This window comes from Protobothrops mucrosquamatus, unplaced genomic scaffold (assembly GCF_001527695.2).
Source record: "Protobothrops mucrosquamatus isolate PMUCROS unplaced genomic scaffold, P.Mucros_1.0 scaffold608, whole genome shotgun sequence".
NCBI classification, from domain to species: Eukaryota; Metazoa; Chordata; class Lepidosauria; order Squamata; family Viperidae; genus Protobothrops; species Protobothrops mucrosquamatus.
Genome location: NW_015386906.1, coordinates 43,611 through 60,515, shown reverse-complemented (window position 1 = coordinate 60,515; position 16,905 = coordinate 43,611). Strand labels below are relative to the sequence as shown.

The window sequence follows — 16,905 nt, the reverse complement described above, 5'->3', positions numbered from 1 at the left end:
GGAAGAATCCTTTAAACCATTGTGGTCAATTCATATTTTTCTTAAATCAAGACAGAAAGGCATTTATTCTCTAGTCTGACCTCTCTCAACACATTTCTTCCTCTTTTTTTGATTCTCTAAGGGCCTATTCACACTTTGTGGTCTTTTGACTGGGTGCTACTGTTGTTGCTGCCTGTGCTGCTGTTTCAATTGCTGTTGTGGAAAATGCAAACCCAAGCCCACAGCCGAAGAGCAAGAGTTCTGCATGTCTCCTGAAGATCTGGAAGACCAAATTAAGACAGACATGGAAAAAGGTACCTGTTGTCATAGAGTCATGGATTATACTATTTAACCAAAAAGAAAAAAGAAGAACCTTCTTACTTTCTCAAAAAGAATACACAAGGGCTTTACTCCAGCTGCTCAGTTTGGGGAGTCTTAATTTGAGAAAGGACATCCTATACAAAGAAGTGTTAATTTAATTCCTCTCAAACTGCAGGCCAGGTTACTTTAAATGCTCAGCAGTGGTAATTGGTTAATATCCTAATTTCTTTCTATGTCATTAGTTAATTTCTAGGGTAGAAGTTACAACTGCTGGATTATAGAGCACTGAAATGAGAAGAGTATTATTATTTTCAGTGTAAAATGAAGTAGACTGAAGAAGTATAGCAATGGAAAGGAAGATCCTGATTTACATAAATTTGTTAGTTATATGCCATCCAGAATCGTGTGATAGCAAGTTAGGCGGTAAATAAATTTAATAAATAAATAAAATAATAAGGTATATGTTTGAATTTGTGTCTGTTACATGTGTGTGTGTGTGTGTGTGTGTGTGTGTCTGTGTGTGTTTAAGAGATTTATAGGCCACTGAAGTCTGGTACAACTTTGCAGCTCACAATGCAACAATTAAAAAACAGTAAAAACAAAGAATTATGTCATCAAGAGAAAATCTGGAAAAAAATCAACATTCATTTAATACCACACAATGATAATACTATCAACCTCTCCGATGTATTGCTCGGGGACAGAGCCAAGTTTTAAAGGTTCATTTAAATAGGATTAAGTTAGAGACGAAATGACTCTTGGATGGGAGATATTTTTCCAGAAGACAGGCACCATGACCTGTATGATATATGACCTTTATAATATATGCAAACCTCTGCTTAAATTTTAGTAGTTGTAAATATATGAAATAATGAAAAAATAATAACCTGACTAGCTTCTCACATAGAGAAATCAGCTATTAAATGATACAAATCAAATGCTTGATTTCCTACTGCTAGGAAAATAAGAATAGAAAGTCACCTAACCATAGACTCAGGGAGAGGACTTGACTGCTAGAAAGGCACAATAAAAGTTTTTCTCTGTCAACTTTTCCTTCTCTGATTCACTGAACAGAACAGGATAACAAGCCATTACACGCAGTGTTTCTCAACCTTGACAATTTTAAGGCATGTGGACTTCAACTCCCAGAATTCCACAGCCAGCAACGCTGGCTGTGGAATTCTGGAAGTTGAAGTCCACATGCCTTAAAATTGTCAAGGTTGAGAAACACTGCTTTACAGCAATTTGGGGGGTGTTTAACTAGGCAGCAATTCTCAGACTTGTCCTGGTTTTAGATATTATGTTGATTGAGGCTGTTTGTCATACAGGTAGCCCTTGTTTAGTGACCAAATTAGGATCAGCAACTTGGTTGTTAAGTGAAGCAGTGCTAAATGGAATTGCATTATGATCTTATTTCAGCTTTACTTTGGGAGGCTATCTCCCCCATTCCTATTCTTCTACCACACATTATTTTTCTGGCTATTTAATAATGGGTTCTATTTTACTGCCTTCTTACTTATAAAATTAAAAGTATAGTATCTTATCAGTTTTAAAATGTGCAGAATAATTTTTATAACACTGAATTTTACCGGCTGCATTGCAAGGGAAACAGGAGATTCAGGATTGTTTCAAATGATAAAGCAGAATAGAAAATTGATAAATTAATAATGTTTCCTTTATAATGCTAATGTGAGGTTTAGAAGGAAGAGCATTTGGATGAGAAACATGATAAATAGGACACTGCATTTTTTTTAAAAAAAAAATCCTATTCATAAAAAGATTCTGAAATGAATCTTTTTAAAAAGAGTAAAATTTCAGATGCTTGATCTCCTAACCCAACAAGTATCAGCAAACACAAAGATCCCTTAAAAAAAACCAAAAAGTTCAGTCTCTTGTTATCGCTTCCATCAAGTGAACCTCAGAATTTCTGTACAGATAGTCCTCGATTTACAACCACAATTGAGCCCAACATTTCTGTTGCTAAGCAAGACAATTGTTAAGTGAGTTGCACCCCATTTTATGACCTTTTTTGCTACAGTTACTAAGGGAATTGTTGCAGTTGTTAAATGAATCGTGATTGTTAAGTGAATCTGGCTTCCTCGTTGACTTTGCTTGATAGAAGGTCACAAAAGGTGATCGCCTGACTCCAGATCACTGCAACCGTAATAGTTTTGAAACAGTTGCAAAGCATCCAAATTTTGATCATATGACCCTGGGGATGCTGCAACAGTCATATTTACGAACACAGGTCAGGAATCACTTTTTCGGTGCTATTATAACTTAAAATGGTCACTAAACAACGGTTTTAAGTCGAGGATTTCCTGTACTGTACCACATATTTTAAGATATTTGGAACTCCAGAGGAGACACTTATTGTCTATTCAAATGTCAAGCTTTTTAGTTAGGCAAGGTGAAAACGTTAGTGATTTTTATTTTGGTGAATCAGTTTTGTCAACCTTTATGGATATAGAATAGCCAATATGCTTTGAGGAAGAGATATGTCATTTCAATTGAAAAAACAATTGAAAGAAAATGACTTTTATCCACTGCAAATGTATGACAGCTGAAACAATATTCTTGATTGAAATTGTGAACTCTTTGCAGGGCAGTTAAAAATCTGTTCTTTACTATAGGATTATTTCTTGAATATGCAGACTGTCCACTGACAATCTGCATCCATGTTTTATGCATGTATACACTTCTAAAGAATTTTAAATGCCCCACATAGCATCTGAGTTAAAACAAATGCAGCCCAGATGGCAATTTTATTTTATGTCTAAATCTTCCTAGGCAAGGGCTGATTTCAAGGAGATTGGTGTAACATTTTTGGGATGATAAAGGCAATAGTTGGTAGGAAAATGAAGTAAAACAGAAACAGGCAGGATTTGGGAAAATAGCAAAGGAATCTGTCACTGTTTTTAAACCACGTTAAGCCTATTTTGTGGGTTAAACTACAATTTTTCTGTTTCTCACACAAAACTGGGAATCTGAGCCATAGTTCTAATTAGACAGGAGCACATCAATAAATGCCTATTCTACTCCTAAATGTCCGATTCAAATCCTTTTGAATTACCAGGAACAGCTTTCTTTAAGATAGGCATACTTTTTACCAGATGATTCAAACCGTAACTGTGAAATCCCTTGTATTTAGTGCTTTCAAACCTTGCCTAGTTCTGTGTTGTTATTTTAAATAACAATTTCAAATAATAATACTTCAGTTTCTGTGAAAATAAGCATAGTATAGCCATTTTTGAGATAGTGCTTTAATTCAAATCCATGCTAGCTGGGGAATCCTGGGAGTTGAAGTGCATGCAGCTTCAAGCTGCGAAAGTAAGAAACACTGAACTAGACAGAGTGCAGAAAACCACAAATGTGCTGAAACACCTATTAGGCATGCTGTCAGGGGATTCTTAATATCATAGTTCATCATAAATGTAAGCTGACATTTGGTTGTTTTGTTGTGCCAACATATATATTATTGTTTTTCCCCATAAAAAAGGGGAAAAGTACATTGTGGCTGGGGTCACACAGCACTCTGTTTTGCACATAAGGAGTCTTTTGAGTAGTAATAAGAAATTACTGTTTCTGCACTTATTGTCACCCATCCCAGAAACTAAACAATACCACGTAAGTAATATGTAAAAAATGAATGTGTATTCTGAAAGTATTCTGCTGTAAAGCAAAGTATATGTACTATAAATAAATCAACCTGTTTTTGTGCAATTATATAATGAAATTTAGAAGACTGAAGGATTTTCCTGTGTACCGTAGAGCATAGGATTTTGAAAGAGGATCAGAATGTGCTAACTGAATTGGGTAGGAACAAAGAAAGTACAGAAGGAATTAAAGAGCAGTATATGCTGGGAATGGGAATGGACAGGAAACAAGGAAGTGATCTTTCATAGAAAAATAAGAATTCTAGCTCTGAAGCTTTTCACTTCTTAAAATAAGATACATTTTCACAATAATATGTAGTTAAAGCATGCCCACTTGTCAACTGAACAGAAAAATGTAAGCATCTGCTTAATTTTTTTAGTAAGACTTAAAACATGCCTGATTTAAAGGGAAACTGGATAAGGAGTGATCTTCTCCAACTTGGTGCCCCCTCCCCAAGTGTTAGAAAACCCCCCGAGATAAATATGGTTACTGAGGATAAAGGGGGATATAGTCCAATGTATTTTGTAGATTGTATCTTATGTAGGAATAGTTGTATATTGCCAAATAGGAAGTAATTTCTTACTACCTATAATTGTGAACAAGAATGGAAGAATCTGAGATATTTAATTCCTGATTCTTGCTGTTTTAGATGGGGAAGCTCCAGTTCTGCTTCAGCCAACAAATGCAACTGAGAAAACCCAGCTTATTGGTGACAGTCATCGCAGCTACCGCACAGAATAATAAACCATCAGTTTTTATAATTTGAAGGAGTATAAACGACAAGTTCTGGATTGTAAAGCATTATTAGAACATGAAAGACATTAGGACACTGTGCACACCATATACCATCAAATTGACTTGAGCCCTAATTCTAAGGAAATGCTCTACTATCATATTGTTTCCAAAACTGTGTTGTTGCATGCGTGAATACTACAAGTATAATAGGAACAAACTATTTTTAAAATACATGCACTTCCAATATTGCTAGAAACATGACGCACAACATGCTCTTCTCATATTACATATGAAAGTCCCTAATATTGTGTGTACTTGCATGTGGTCTCTAGTAAATTTAAAATCAGTAAGGTTGCTTTAGTACTGCTTCTTCTCAAGTCCTAGAAGTGTTTAAAATGGCTGACATCCTTACTTTTCTCTGCAGTGTTACAATTATTTTAATCTTAGCGTGCTTCTCACCTATATAATTTTTCTTAAACACAATACTGCTTTTCTTACTATTCCTTCAGTAGATTGTTTTCCCCTGGAGAATACATGTATAAAACAACATGTAATGTTAATAGGTTTGTTTTGTCCATGGAGGATTATTGCACAGTTCTGTTACTATTTGGGAAGTTTAGAAAACTCAGAGTTTGGGAATAAATTAATTTGCATTTGGGCATGCGGTAGGTATAAATAATTGAAAAGTTACTGTACCTCTCTTCAGCAACTGAAATGTCTGTGACTCTACTTTTGTTCAATGAATATGTGATACATTGATACATCAGATTTCGATTTGACATATTCAAGTTTCCTTCACTGCAAAATACACAACAACCAGAAATCTATACTTCAATAATTTTAAATTTATTTACTTACCAGGTATATGTCTAATAATTGAAAACCAATACAATTTGTATACCACATGTGTGCTTCTGATACCAACTTGTAATCTAGCTCTTAGAATTATATTTAAAGATTAAATAATATATATTTTTAGATAAATATAGGTAGATTTGAACTCTAAAGCAATATTTTGAGCATGCAATTTGGATTTAACTTCTGTATATTAATTGTTATTGTTATGCTTTTGTTTAATCAAAGAGAGATTAACAATGGCTGGAAATCTGTCCCCAGTCTTTGGAATGAAGCAAACTGTTAACAATATGAATATAGAAATAGTAAGACCAACTCTAAACATCCTACTCCGTGGAAAGTGAATTCAGACAACCTCATTTTATAAACCTTACATTGTGTATACACAGAAACACTCTTGAGAATGGTTTAACTGAAAGATTTCAAGCAGAGCTCAGTTTTGTAGTAAAGACTATGTACAACTGGGTTGTGCTTATGGAAAAGAACAAGTTTTCCAGTTGATGAATGCAAATCCAATCATGGCTATTGCCCTGTGGGATGCATATTTATTTACTGAGAAATAAAATCTTAATGCATTTCTTGGATTTTACATCCAAATAATCATGGACTTAACTGAGCTAGAAAGTTAATAATTTGAAAGAATGATAGAAAAATATAGCAGGAAAAAAGTCAGGATATCAAAGACTAGTCTAGTGATGTCTAAATAAACATATAGACCTACAATCTGTAAAAGAACAAACATATTCCATTTTATATAACCTAAAGTCATACAATATTCATTAGCCATTTGACAACACAGCATTTGCATTTTGTTACATGGCTAGTAGGACAAGGAATACAAAACAAATCCTGTAAAATTAGAAATGTACAGTAATATAATCTTGATTACATGTGTAGATATTGTTGGTAGTCAATTCAAAATGTACTTTGTATACTGCATTTCATTTTGTGCTGATCAATATATTAACTGAATAAATATTCCATATAAGATCTAATATCCACTTTTTTCATGGAAAAAAATCTTGTTTTTCTAATTTCCAGAACACTATCATTTTCCACTACTACTGTGTCTTTTTAAAAGGGGTTATTTTGGCTTAAAATATAGTTTGGCTTTGCAGTGGCATTTGGAAGACTACTCTCCTAAGAAGAAATATATCCAGGATTAAAACAGAAAATAATTTAATGGAATAATTTGAAATGATTGAAATATTAATTCCACATGTATTTAATAATTTCCCATTTATCACATTAATTTCAGATTCTGCTAAACACCTTCTCTTGTTGCCTTTTATGTTGTTTCTATTTTTGCGTGGAGCAATTGCCCAAACCCTCCAAGGCAGACGTTAATCAGGTTTTCTACCTTCCTCGTTTTCTGCCAAACGGAGCACTGTACTCTTTTTCCGCTCTGTCAGTTCTTCTTGCTTTCAGTATCTCCCTTTTTCAGTGTTCCTTTTAAAATGAAAAAAAAACCAGCTCTTTTGTAAAGGTTTTTATTTTGGTTTAAATGTATGTTCATTATCTATTTCTAATGACTGGGTTTTCTTCCTCCGGATTTCTGTTCCCTCTCCCTTCCTAGCCCTCGCCTCTCTGGGCGTGGATGTGGGGGCACACACGTGCATCTTCCTCAGGCTGGTCTGCAGTACAGGCAACTGATGCTTCATATACTTAGCAAAATGCTCCTTATGTAAACATTGCATTTTTCCTTCAGTTCCTAAAGTAACAAAAATGCTCCAGTTTAAGCTATTTTCCCACTTTCTCCATCCATGGATTTTTGTTTGCTTTGTATAAAGCTATGAATACAGCTTTAAATTGCACTGGCTTGAGCAGAGATTTGTGCCACAGCAGTGAACTCTTCTGCATGGCACATACGTAGGGCTGCTTTACCCCAAATAAATATGAAGAATCATGCAATAACAGCAGCCAGAAGAAAAAAGGATAGAAAGAAGAAATAAATCTAAAACTACTTTAAGCCAATTAGTCGAGGATTTTCTGTTTATTATTTCAGTTGGGCTTTAATTTACGTCTGCGGGTGGCTGACAAATTGAGGGATTGCGCTAATACCCTTTTACACACACATATATACCCATCCATCCCTCCATCCCTCCAAGTCTGTGAGTTCCGCGTAGTATCGCAGTTCGCTGTTTTCCTGGGAAGCGCCTTCTCTCAAATGAAAGTCCGTTTGACAGTAAGTTAGTTTCGTTTTATTAAAGCAATGTAGCAAAAGTGACTTATTTATTCCTAACATCTTTTTGTTTCTCCACTGAAATCATCAGCAAATCAAAAACAAGATCATAAATGTTTGTTTCTTCTCAAAGAATGAATGGCAATTTCAGAAATAGTGACAAAGGATAAAAAGCCTCCTTCGAGCCGGAATCGAACCAGCGACCTAAGGATTTCAGTACGAGTCACTCTACAGTCCTCCGCTCTACCAGCTGAGCTATCGAAGGGATGTGTTAAACGTTTTTTTGCTACTGAGTGTAAAGTGCCGTAAGTAAGAACTGCTTGTTAAATTGAGAGAATCGGCGAGATCGCAAGATGGCGCTGAAGATCGCACGCGTCGAATATGTTCTGGCTTCTTTGGTAAAGTCAGTGGCTCAGTATTTCTGCAACTCCAAAATGGGAGAGCGTGTCAGGAGACAATTAGGAAACGCGGAGGGCTCCAGATTGATAAGGGAAGGGGACAAGAAAGTGAAGCGTATTTTTAATACGTATTTGTAAAGGAGACAAATCATCTAGAATCGAAGAGCTTGTATGAGCTCAAAGCGAAATGGCTGGATTGCATGTCCTATGTTTATCTGTTTCAGGGTCTTTTCAAAATAATTAACAGCCAAAGTGTCTAAACATAAAACAAAATTATAAGTTATCTAATTTATTTTATGCGATTGCAATGGAAAACAGTCTGATGTGAGGCATGCCGTTTGGACATGTAAAGTAATTCAGGAGTCGACCCCTGGAAAGAGGAAAATCTAGACTTAGTGCACTGTATTACTAATGATCTGTCAAGTTTATTCTGAACTAGATTCGAGTGCTCCTTACCAGGTTTGAAAAAAACAATTTCATGGACATTGTTTTTTTAATGCATATACATTAACATTAAAGGGCTCCCATCGTTTGCAAAATGAACTTTTCGAGCCAGGCAGGAGTCGAACCTACAATCTTCTGATCCGTAGTCAGACGCGTTATCCATTGCGCCACTGGCCCTCTGTGAGAAACTGTTTCTTGTAAAAATCTAAAATAATAAAAATGTATTGGTTCAGTGAGCTTTCAGGTCTGATTTGAGTTTCTTCCATTCATCAAATTACACAGATTGCTGTAAAAATTGATTCAGGAATGCTTCTGTGCTCTATTTACTTTCTGCAAATGCTGTTAAAGTGATGTGGGAATAATTAATACAAAGTCTACTCTATTTTGACAGCTTATATATCTCTTTCAGAGCAACATTTATATTCCTTCGATAGCTCAGCTGGTAGAGCGGAGGACTGTAGGTGTATTGGAGATGGTTATCCTTAGGTCGCTGGTTCGATTCCGGCTCGAAGGAGGCTTTTTGTTTTTTTCCCTTCCTATGCACATTTATTGATGGGATATGCCTATTCAAAGAATGTGCTTTGAAATGAATTTAAATTCTATATGTTTTAATGGCTGAAGAAAATAAACCATTTCATGTGAAATAAATCTTCACATCAGCCACCCAGTGGACTAATGAAGAACTATGTCAGATGCCCAATTGGAGAAAAAAGGAAAATATAAACAATTGAATGTTTTCTAAACATTTTCTAAACATTCAATTAAAAACTCTGTAACATTTTACAGTATGTTAATTCTTTACCTGATTAATCAAAAATATATTGCAGCCTTCATGCAGCTTTCTGTACTCGATTCATGTTCATCATTGCTGTGTGACCCAGTGCAATTCAACACTTTAGTTCTAGACTGTGTTCACTGCTTTGATCAATCTGTGATCCTATGAAAGCAAATACTTGCACGCATTCAGTCTCTTCACCATAAATTGTTATTTTAATATTTCATTCTTCGCAATGGTCTTGAAAGCTTCATCTTTTTGATGTTTAGTAAGAGGCCAAATTCCCTTTTCCTTCTTTAATCTTTTAACCAGATGTTTCAGGCCTTCTTTTGTTTCTGAAAGGAGAGTTGTGTCATCAGCATGTCAAAGACTGTTCATGTTCCTTCCCCCCAATCTTTTCTCCAATTTTTGATGCTTCAAGTTCCAGCTTTCTCATTATTATTTCTGCATACAGGTTGCATAAGAAAAGTGAAAGAATGCAACCTTGTCACACTCCTTCCTCTACCTTGAGCCAATCAGTAACTCCATGTAGTGGTCTCACGGTGGCTTCCTGATCTGGGTACAGCGACTACATTGAATTGTCTACATATGCTGGCACTCCTAGATCTTCTAGGGTTCTCCACAGCTTGTCATGATCAACACAATCAAAGACTTTCTTTTAGTCAATACAGTAGATGTAGAAGTACTTTTGATATGCTTGAGATTTTTCCATGATCCACCACACATTTGCAGTATGATCATAAGGGCCATTACCCCTTCTGGAGTCATCTTGAACATCTAGTGCTTCCCTTTCAATGGACAGTGCCAGTTGTTGTTGTATAACCTTAAGGAAAATCATGCTAACATGAGGAATGAAGGCAACTGTACAATACTTGGAGCAATCCCTGAACTGGCCTTTTTGGCAATGGAATGAACACTGATCATTTGCAATCTTGCAGCCATGTGTTAGTTTCCCATATTTTCTGTGAGACACCTGTGATGGTTATGGGTGGCATAGGCCTCAGCAATTTTGCAGCGATAGTATCAACACCTGGGGCCTCGTTGTTTGGCAGTAGGCTTTTTGCCCACACACATTCTTCCTGAAGGATGGCTGATTTTATTTCTTCTTCTCTTTCCTCATCATTCTGAAGAGGCTCGACCTCTTTGTTGCTGGCATACAGCTCTTCTCTATATTCTCACTAAAGCAGTGGTGGCGAACCTATGGCACGGGTGCCAGAGGTGGCACTCAGAGCCTTCTCTGTGGGCACGTGCGCCGTCGCCCCAGTCCTAGGCCTTCAGCTGGGTTTTATAAAACCTTTTCACTTTAGGCCTCCTAAAAAAAAAAGGTTCAATCAATCAGTCAATTTCAACTTCTTACGGGAAAAAAAAGATCTTGCAAAGTTGGAATTGATTGATTGAACTTTTTAGTCCCACCCAGTCTGCTGTTACCACCACAGCCACACCCACCCAATGGGCCACACCCACCCGGCACCCGACGATGCATAAGTGGGTTTTGGGTTGCAGTTTGGGCACTCAGTCTCTAAAAGGTTCGCCATCACTGTACTAAAGTATGCCAGCATAATTTACTCTTTCTCAGTAGCTGGTCTCTACTTTGCCTTGTTTAAGGTATATTGACTGGTGGATTCCCTGTTAGCAGGGAAAAAACATCTACCATCCACTTTCTCTAAGGTGGATTGAAGCTATGGCTGAGGCTAAGACTGTGGGAAGAGGCAAGCTTTCCTAGATGGTTAGTCCCATATCTGATGCAAATACAGAGGTGCAGCATTTGCATGATTATGTCATTACACACATGCCATCATTTATTTCCTCCCCCCCTCCCCGCCTTTGTTCCCCACAGTCATCCATGTGTTCTATGACTAAATTTCTCAAAGGTTATTACAAAAATGTAACATAAAATACAGGGATGAAAAATATTTTACAAGCATAAAAACAGCCTGAAGATTATGTCAGAAGATGGTTCATCTAGTTCAATGTTATGCCTCCAGCAATGACACAACACATAAATCTGGACAGCTTATCAGGAAGGTATAAGAGGGCCTGCCAAATCTCCCATGCCATTCATTCTCACATTTGATCAAGTGATATTGCCTGTAGCGACGAAGGCTCAGTTATCATTGCTAATACTGCTGTGCATGTGTTCAATGCATAATGTGCTCATAGCCTCCATTTGATTGGCTACACTGGTTCACTGGCATTCCTAATGCTCAATGAACAAACATAACCAAATAGTTACAGTCCAGCTGCCTTAACTATTCAGGAACCCAACAATTTGATTTTAATAAAACCACATGTCTGAAAATGTTAAAACAGAAATGTTAAGATAGGTTAGAGGCAAAAGACCTCTGTGGTCCTATTGTTCACTGATAATAATATTGTTTGTTGCAGAATTTGGCAAATGCACTAACTGAATGATTACTTTATATTGTTTAAAATAGTAAAATAATTTCTTTATATTAACAAAATACTTTGGTACTATGGAGTCATCAAAATTCAATGCAATTACATGTAACATAAAAATTCCATTACTTTTGCTCACCCTCCTAGGACTAGGCCATGCTTCACATCCCTTCCATTCTCAACCTGAGCAACTTTAAGATGTGTGGACTTCAACTCTCAGAAACCCCAGGCAGAATTTATGGGAATTCTGGGAGTTGAGGTCCACACACTTTAAAGTTGCTCAGGTTTTAAAAAAACTACATTAAACAATGTCTTCTTCTTGGACCAAGGCTTTTCTTGCCTTATCTTGGCAGAGCCTGTCCTGTGGAACAGAAGCCCCACAGGGATCTGGGTCATCTGGCTCTTATTAGCTTTTTGTAAGGATCCTAGGTTTTCTTAGGAGTTTGGACATTGGCTATGAATGGGATTTTAGGATTGGAATGTATTGTTTATCTTGGGCATCATAGACTATTGTTTTTAATCTATGCCATCCAGAGTCATTTCTGTGAGATCCGCAGCCATATACATTATATTCACAAATTTAGAATAAATAAGTAGACAAATAAAATTATTTTTATTTCTGAATATTAGCCCTTTATTATTAGCATTTCCTTTAAGTTCACCATTTTACTACTATCCTGCATTTAGCCAGAAGTAAGTCTAGAGGGGCTTACTTTCAACTCTGTGTAAGTTTTGTGCTGGCACTTAGTTTCTGAATATTCAAAATAATGCATTATATCAGTTATCAGTTACATTTGTCATACAATAAAAATGCTAAGTACTAAGGCAATACAAAACTTTTGCAAAATACAGTTTGCTACAGTAAAGCGCAGTGGATATTTGGCTTAAAGTTATGATGCAAATTGCTCTTACAATTCTGTGATGAAGTATTAGCAAATAACAGCACAGATGGCTTTGCCCTAAGATTAGGCCTCACATGCCAGACATGATCTGGAAAACTGTCATTTTAAAAATAACTTTCAAACAAGTGCCAAGTGTTGAGTGATGCATATGTCTAATAAACAGCTAGAAACATAGCAATGCCCAGGGCTGGAACTTAGTCCTGGAAGTGAAATATGGCCATGGAATTATCACCTAGATTCAGCCAACAATGGCAGCAGGCCATCACTATTTTTTTAAGTAACTGGGGATAAGCCTCCAATTTTGGGATATATGTGTGCATGGAGAGAGAGAGAGAGAGAGAGATGAAAGAGAGACAGAAGTCAAACCATGTAAGTATGCACCAAACCCATGTGTGCACCAAAAATACCATCAAAGCTTATGTACATAGAATATTGCTAAAGAGTTGGTATTGGATGAGATTGATGTTTGTTAGTTTCAGCTTTCTACCCTGCTGTTCATATCGAAACTCCCCAGTTAGTTTGTAAACAGTAATAATAACAAGAATCAATATGCAGCTAAAAATGCCAAATTCAATCTAAACATCTGGCTGACTGTGAGACCAACCACAATAATAATAACTGGTGTGTTAATTGCTGCAGTCCAACAGCATCCAGTTGAAAACAAGCTCTTTCCACTTGAGCAGAAAAGAAATTGCTCAAACAGCAGAGGAACAAAATATCAGCTCCTAATTGACAAGATGATTTTGGAAAACTGCAAAAGAAGGAAGACCAACTTGAACATAGCTTGGATTAATTAGCTCAACTCCCTGCCACATGAAGCAGTTTTTGCCCTCTCACGATGTCTGGAGGCTGTAGGGATCTAGACGAGGGACAACAGACTTAGACTGAACCCTTGCAAGACTGAGTGGCTTTGGGTACATGGAGCCTCAGGATCCGAGTGGTTGTCATTTTAGTTCTGGATCGGGTTGCAATACCCTGTTAAGACCCAATTGTGACCTGGAACATGACTTCATGGGCTCAGTTACTCAAGCCCTGGTCACCTTTCGCCTGGACGATTGCAATGCAATTTACAGTACATGGGGCTATGCTTGAAGTCCATTTGGATGCTTCAGCTAGTGCAAACGGCAGGAACGAGAGCAGTCTTTGGGGCCCCTAGAATGGCCCATATTGTACCTCTGCTCTGCAAACTTCACTGGCTACCAGTCTCCTTCCAAATGCAGTTCATGATGTTGGTTATGACCTTTAAAGCCCTTAATCCAGGCTACCTGATGAATCGCCTTGTTCTGCCAGGAGAGACGGCCTACTTTGGATCCTGTCAGTCAAAGAACTCTATCAGGATCCAGAATAAGACCCTTTTCTGCAATAGCACCCACTGTTTTGTTGAGGGAAGAAAAAGACATATTACCTCCACTCCATTTTTACACATGTCTGAAACAGGATCAATAGGGAGTTTTTAACTTTATCTCAGGAACTTTATTTTCTTCATTGCAATGCTCTAAAAATAATGAGGGTTGTCAAGCTGGGCTTTTCTTCATTATTTATCAGTTTCCTTCTGTATAAAGGTAGTATTCAACTTAAAATCATTCATTTAGCAACCATTTGAAGTTATAACGGCATGAAAAATTGTGACTTACGACCAGTCCTTGCACATATAACTATTGCAGCATCCTCATGGTCACAATCAAAATTCAGGTGCTTGGCAACTGGCATGTATTCACAACAGTTGAAACATTTCAGGGTCATGTGATTGTCATTTATGGCCTTCCCAGTTGGCTTCCAACAACCAAAGTCAATGGGGAAAGTCAGATTCGCTAAATAACTGCCTGATTCACTTAACTGCAGTGATTCACTTAACAATCACGGCAAAAACAGTTCTAAAACTTTTGTTGTTAAGCAAGGTGGTTAAAAATCAGTTGCACCTGATTCTAAAATCAGGTGCAACTGATTTTTAACTGCCTTGCTTAAGAACAAAAATTCTGGTCTAAATTGTGGTCATAAGTCAAGGACTACCTATACTATAGTCCAGGGGTCCCCAACCGGTGGGCCGTGGCGCACTACCGGGCTGCAGCCTATTCGCAACCAGGCTGTGTGAGTGGCAGGCCGGTGCATGTGCGCACACGCACAGCCACTCACGCAAGCAGCGGGCACCAACCCTTGCAGCCCCATTTGCAAGAGCAGAGGGCAACGGCACTCACAGCCCCACTTGCGTGATAGACAAGTGCCAGCACTCACAGCCTACTTGCGTCTTCAAGGAAAAACAAAGAAAGTCCAATTGCCTCTTGATAAAGTACAATTCTTAATAGCATCATTTTTTCTGATTACCTCAATTGAATATCGAACAACTAGAAAATATACAAGAGGTTACTTTAATTAAGAGTCAGCACTTCTAATAATGCTTTCATTTTCTCTTAAAACGCAAGTGGTCATACTATGTTATAATAATCATACAATGCTTGTAAGCTGTTCCTATCTGAATAGTAGGAAATATCTTTCTTTGAAACTGCACTTTTATTTGGAGATGGCTATCCTAATATGGGTGATCCTTGTTTAACAACCATTCATTTAGTTACCGTTTAAACGTATGATGGTGCTGAACAAACGGTACTCATGACCAATTCTCAAAGTTCCAATCATTGCAGTGACTGTCACATGATTGCAATTCGGGCACTCACACCTGGCTTGTCTTTACAACATTGGAGTGCCCTGCAGTCACATAACCACTATTTGCAACTTCTTTGCCAACTTCCTACAAGCAGAGCCAATGAGGAAGCCAGCAGGAGGCTGTAAATAGTGACATCTCATTTAACAACCTGTGTTGATTCGCTTAACAAAAGCAATCAGAAGTGTCGGGATTTCTGTCACTAAGTCATGAAACATGAAATTGTGCTTTATGACTACATTGTTTAGCAAAAGAAATTCCAGTGCCAATTACTATTGCTAAATGAGGATTGCCTGAAATATTTTTGTTCAGGTAAAACTCAGTATTTCCTTGTGTGACAAGGCGGCTTACAATGGTAAAATCCTGTGCAATTAAATAAAAAAAATTATAAAATCCAAGCATTAACATTTATAAACCTTAAGAACTAAAATCACCAGCCAGGTTAAGTTCAACTTATTCATGTAGTCAACTTATATTGACTACAGGGACACAACCGCGTAGAAAAGAAAAGACATAAATGCAACGCTGAAGTATCCAATAAATCAACTCAGGGAAAGGCTTGAAAGAAGAAATCAGTCTTCAGAGTGCTTGTATTTTGGGGGATCTTGCAGTGATTATCACCAGGCTGAGGAAGATGCTTAGGAGGAAAAAGGAATAACCGTAGTTTTATTATGCACAAAATGTAATACTGTATACATTTATCTTGCAGCATCTTGTGCTTTCCATATTGGAATGAAAGTTTTAAAAAATGATAAGAACAGCTTCCATTCATTAGTGACTTTAACACACCAGTTTTTCCAAAGACAGAGTTGTACATCTGTGCAGACGTTACAGGCAACTGTCAAAATCTTCCTTTTTTTCCCCCTTTCCCCACCCCCTTCCATACCAAACACAAGAATGTGGCTCTCTCACTCTTGTAGGCTGTCACCTGTCTAAATCTGTCCTTGTGTCAGAGGCATATATGGAGAAAGTGAGTCTGGCAGCCAATTGCGTTCTGCTTCTAAAATAAACTCTGCTCCTTTTGCTCTCCATTAAAACAATGTCCTCCAGGGAAAGATTTTCAAAGGACATTTGATCTTGCCAGCTTGGGCATTCTTTTGAGCGACCTAACCCGGAAGCACCCTGATTCTGAGTCTATGATCCTTGCAATAGCCAGGAGATGAGCGCCACTCTGAATTATACGTCTTTTTCTAAAGAGCAGCAAACTATGGATAACTTGGAGAAGCAGCTTATTTGTCCCATCTGTTTAGAAATGTTTACTAAGCCAGTGGTTATCCTTCCATGTCAGCACAATCTCTGTAGAAAATGTGCCAGCGATATTTTCCAGGTATGCTAATTTAAACATTTAAGCCTCCAATTAACATTATATCTAGCTTAATGATCTCATACTACAGAATCAGGAGAATATTTCTGTGTTGATTTAATTACCAGAATTTTATTTAAATAAGGAGAAAATTAATTAGAGGAGAAGTTGTTTGTTATTTATCTTATGTGTGATTTTGGATCCCTTGCATTTGGAAATGTCCCTTTTATTTATATGAACTGAACTGTTATTTCAAGTATTTAGAGTTATTAACACATAAACTCATTCCTGTTGTTCC

General features: G+C 37.2%; 2 protein-coding genes and 3 non-coding genes across 6 annotated transcripts in view; 3 read left to right on the top strand and 2 right to left on the bottom strand.

The window, feature by feature from the left end:
• Positions 1 to 4,698, top strand: part of DNAJC5B (DnaJ heat shock protein family (Hsp40) member C5 beta) — a 13,809-nt gene extending 9,111 nt beyond the window's left edge. Inside the window, exons 3-4 of one of the 2 annotated variants that reach the window (XM_015817629.1) lie at positions 122 to 293; positions 4,607 to 4,698. In XM_015817629.1, the coding sequence (XP_015673115.1) occupies positions 122 to 293; positions 4,607 to 4,698 (264 nt within the window). Of the gene's footprint in view, positions 1 to 121; positions 303 to 4,606 lie in introns of both variants that reach the window. The other variant, XM_015817630.1, reaches the window with a different exon arrangement.
• Positions 4,699 to 7,905: 3,207 nt separating this feature from the next.
• Positions 7,906 to 7,994, bottom strand: TRNAY-GUA. The gene is given in 2 exon segments: positions 7,906 to 7,941; positions 7,958 to 7,994. It is a non-coding gene; the product is annotated as a tRNA-Tyr (tRNA).
• Positions 7,995 to 8,675: 681 nt separating this feature from the next.
• Positions 8,676 to 8,748, bottom strand: TRNAR-ACG. The gene has a single exon. It is a non-coding gene; the product is annotated as a tRNA-Arg (tRNA).
• Positions 8,749 to 8,995: 247 nt separating this feature from the next.
• TRNAY-GUA lies at positions 8,996 to 9,085 on the top strand. The gene is given in 2 exon segments: positions 8,996 to 9,032; positions 9,050 to 9,085. It is a non-coding gene; the product is annotated as a tRNA-Tyr (tRNA).
• Positions 9,086 to 16,463: 7,378 nt separating this feature from the next.
• Positions 16,464 to 16,905, top strand: part of TRIM55 (tripartite motif containing 55) — a 36,696-nt gene continuing 36,254 nt past the window's right edge. The window contains exon 1 of the mRNA XM_015817616.2: positions 16,464 to 16,631. Within this exon, the coding sequence (XP_015673102.1) occupies positions 16,464 to 16,631 (168 nt within the window). The remainder of the gene's footprint in view (positions 16,632 to 16,905) is intronic.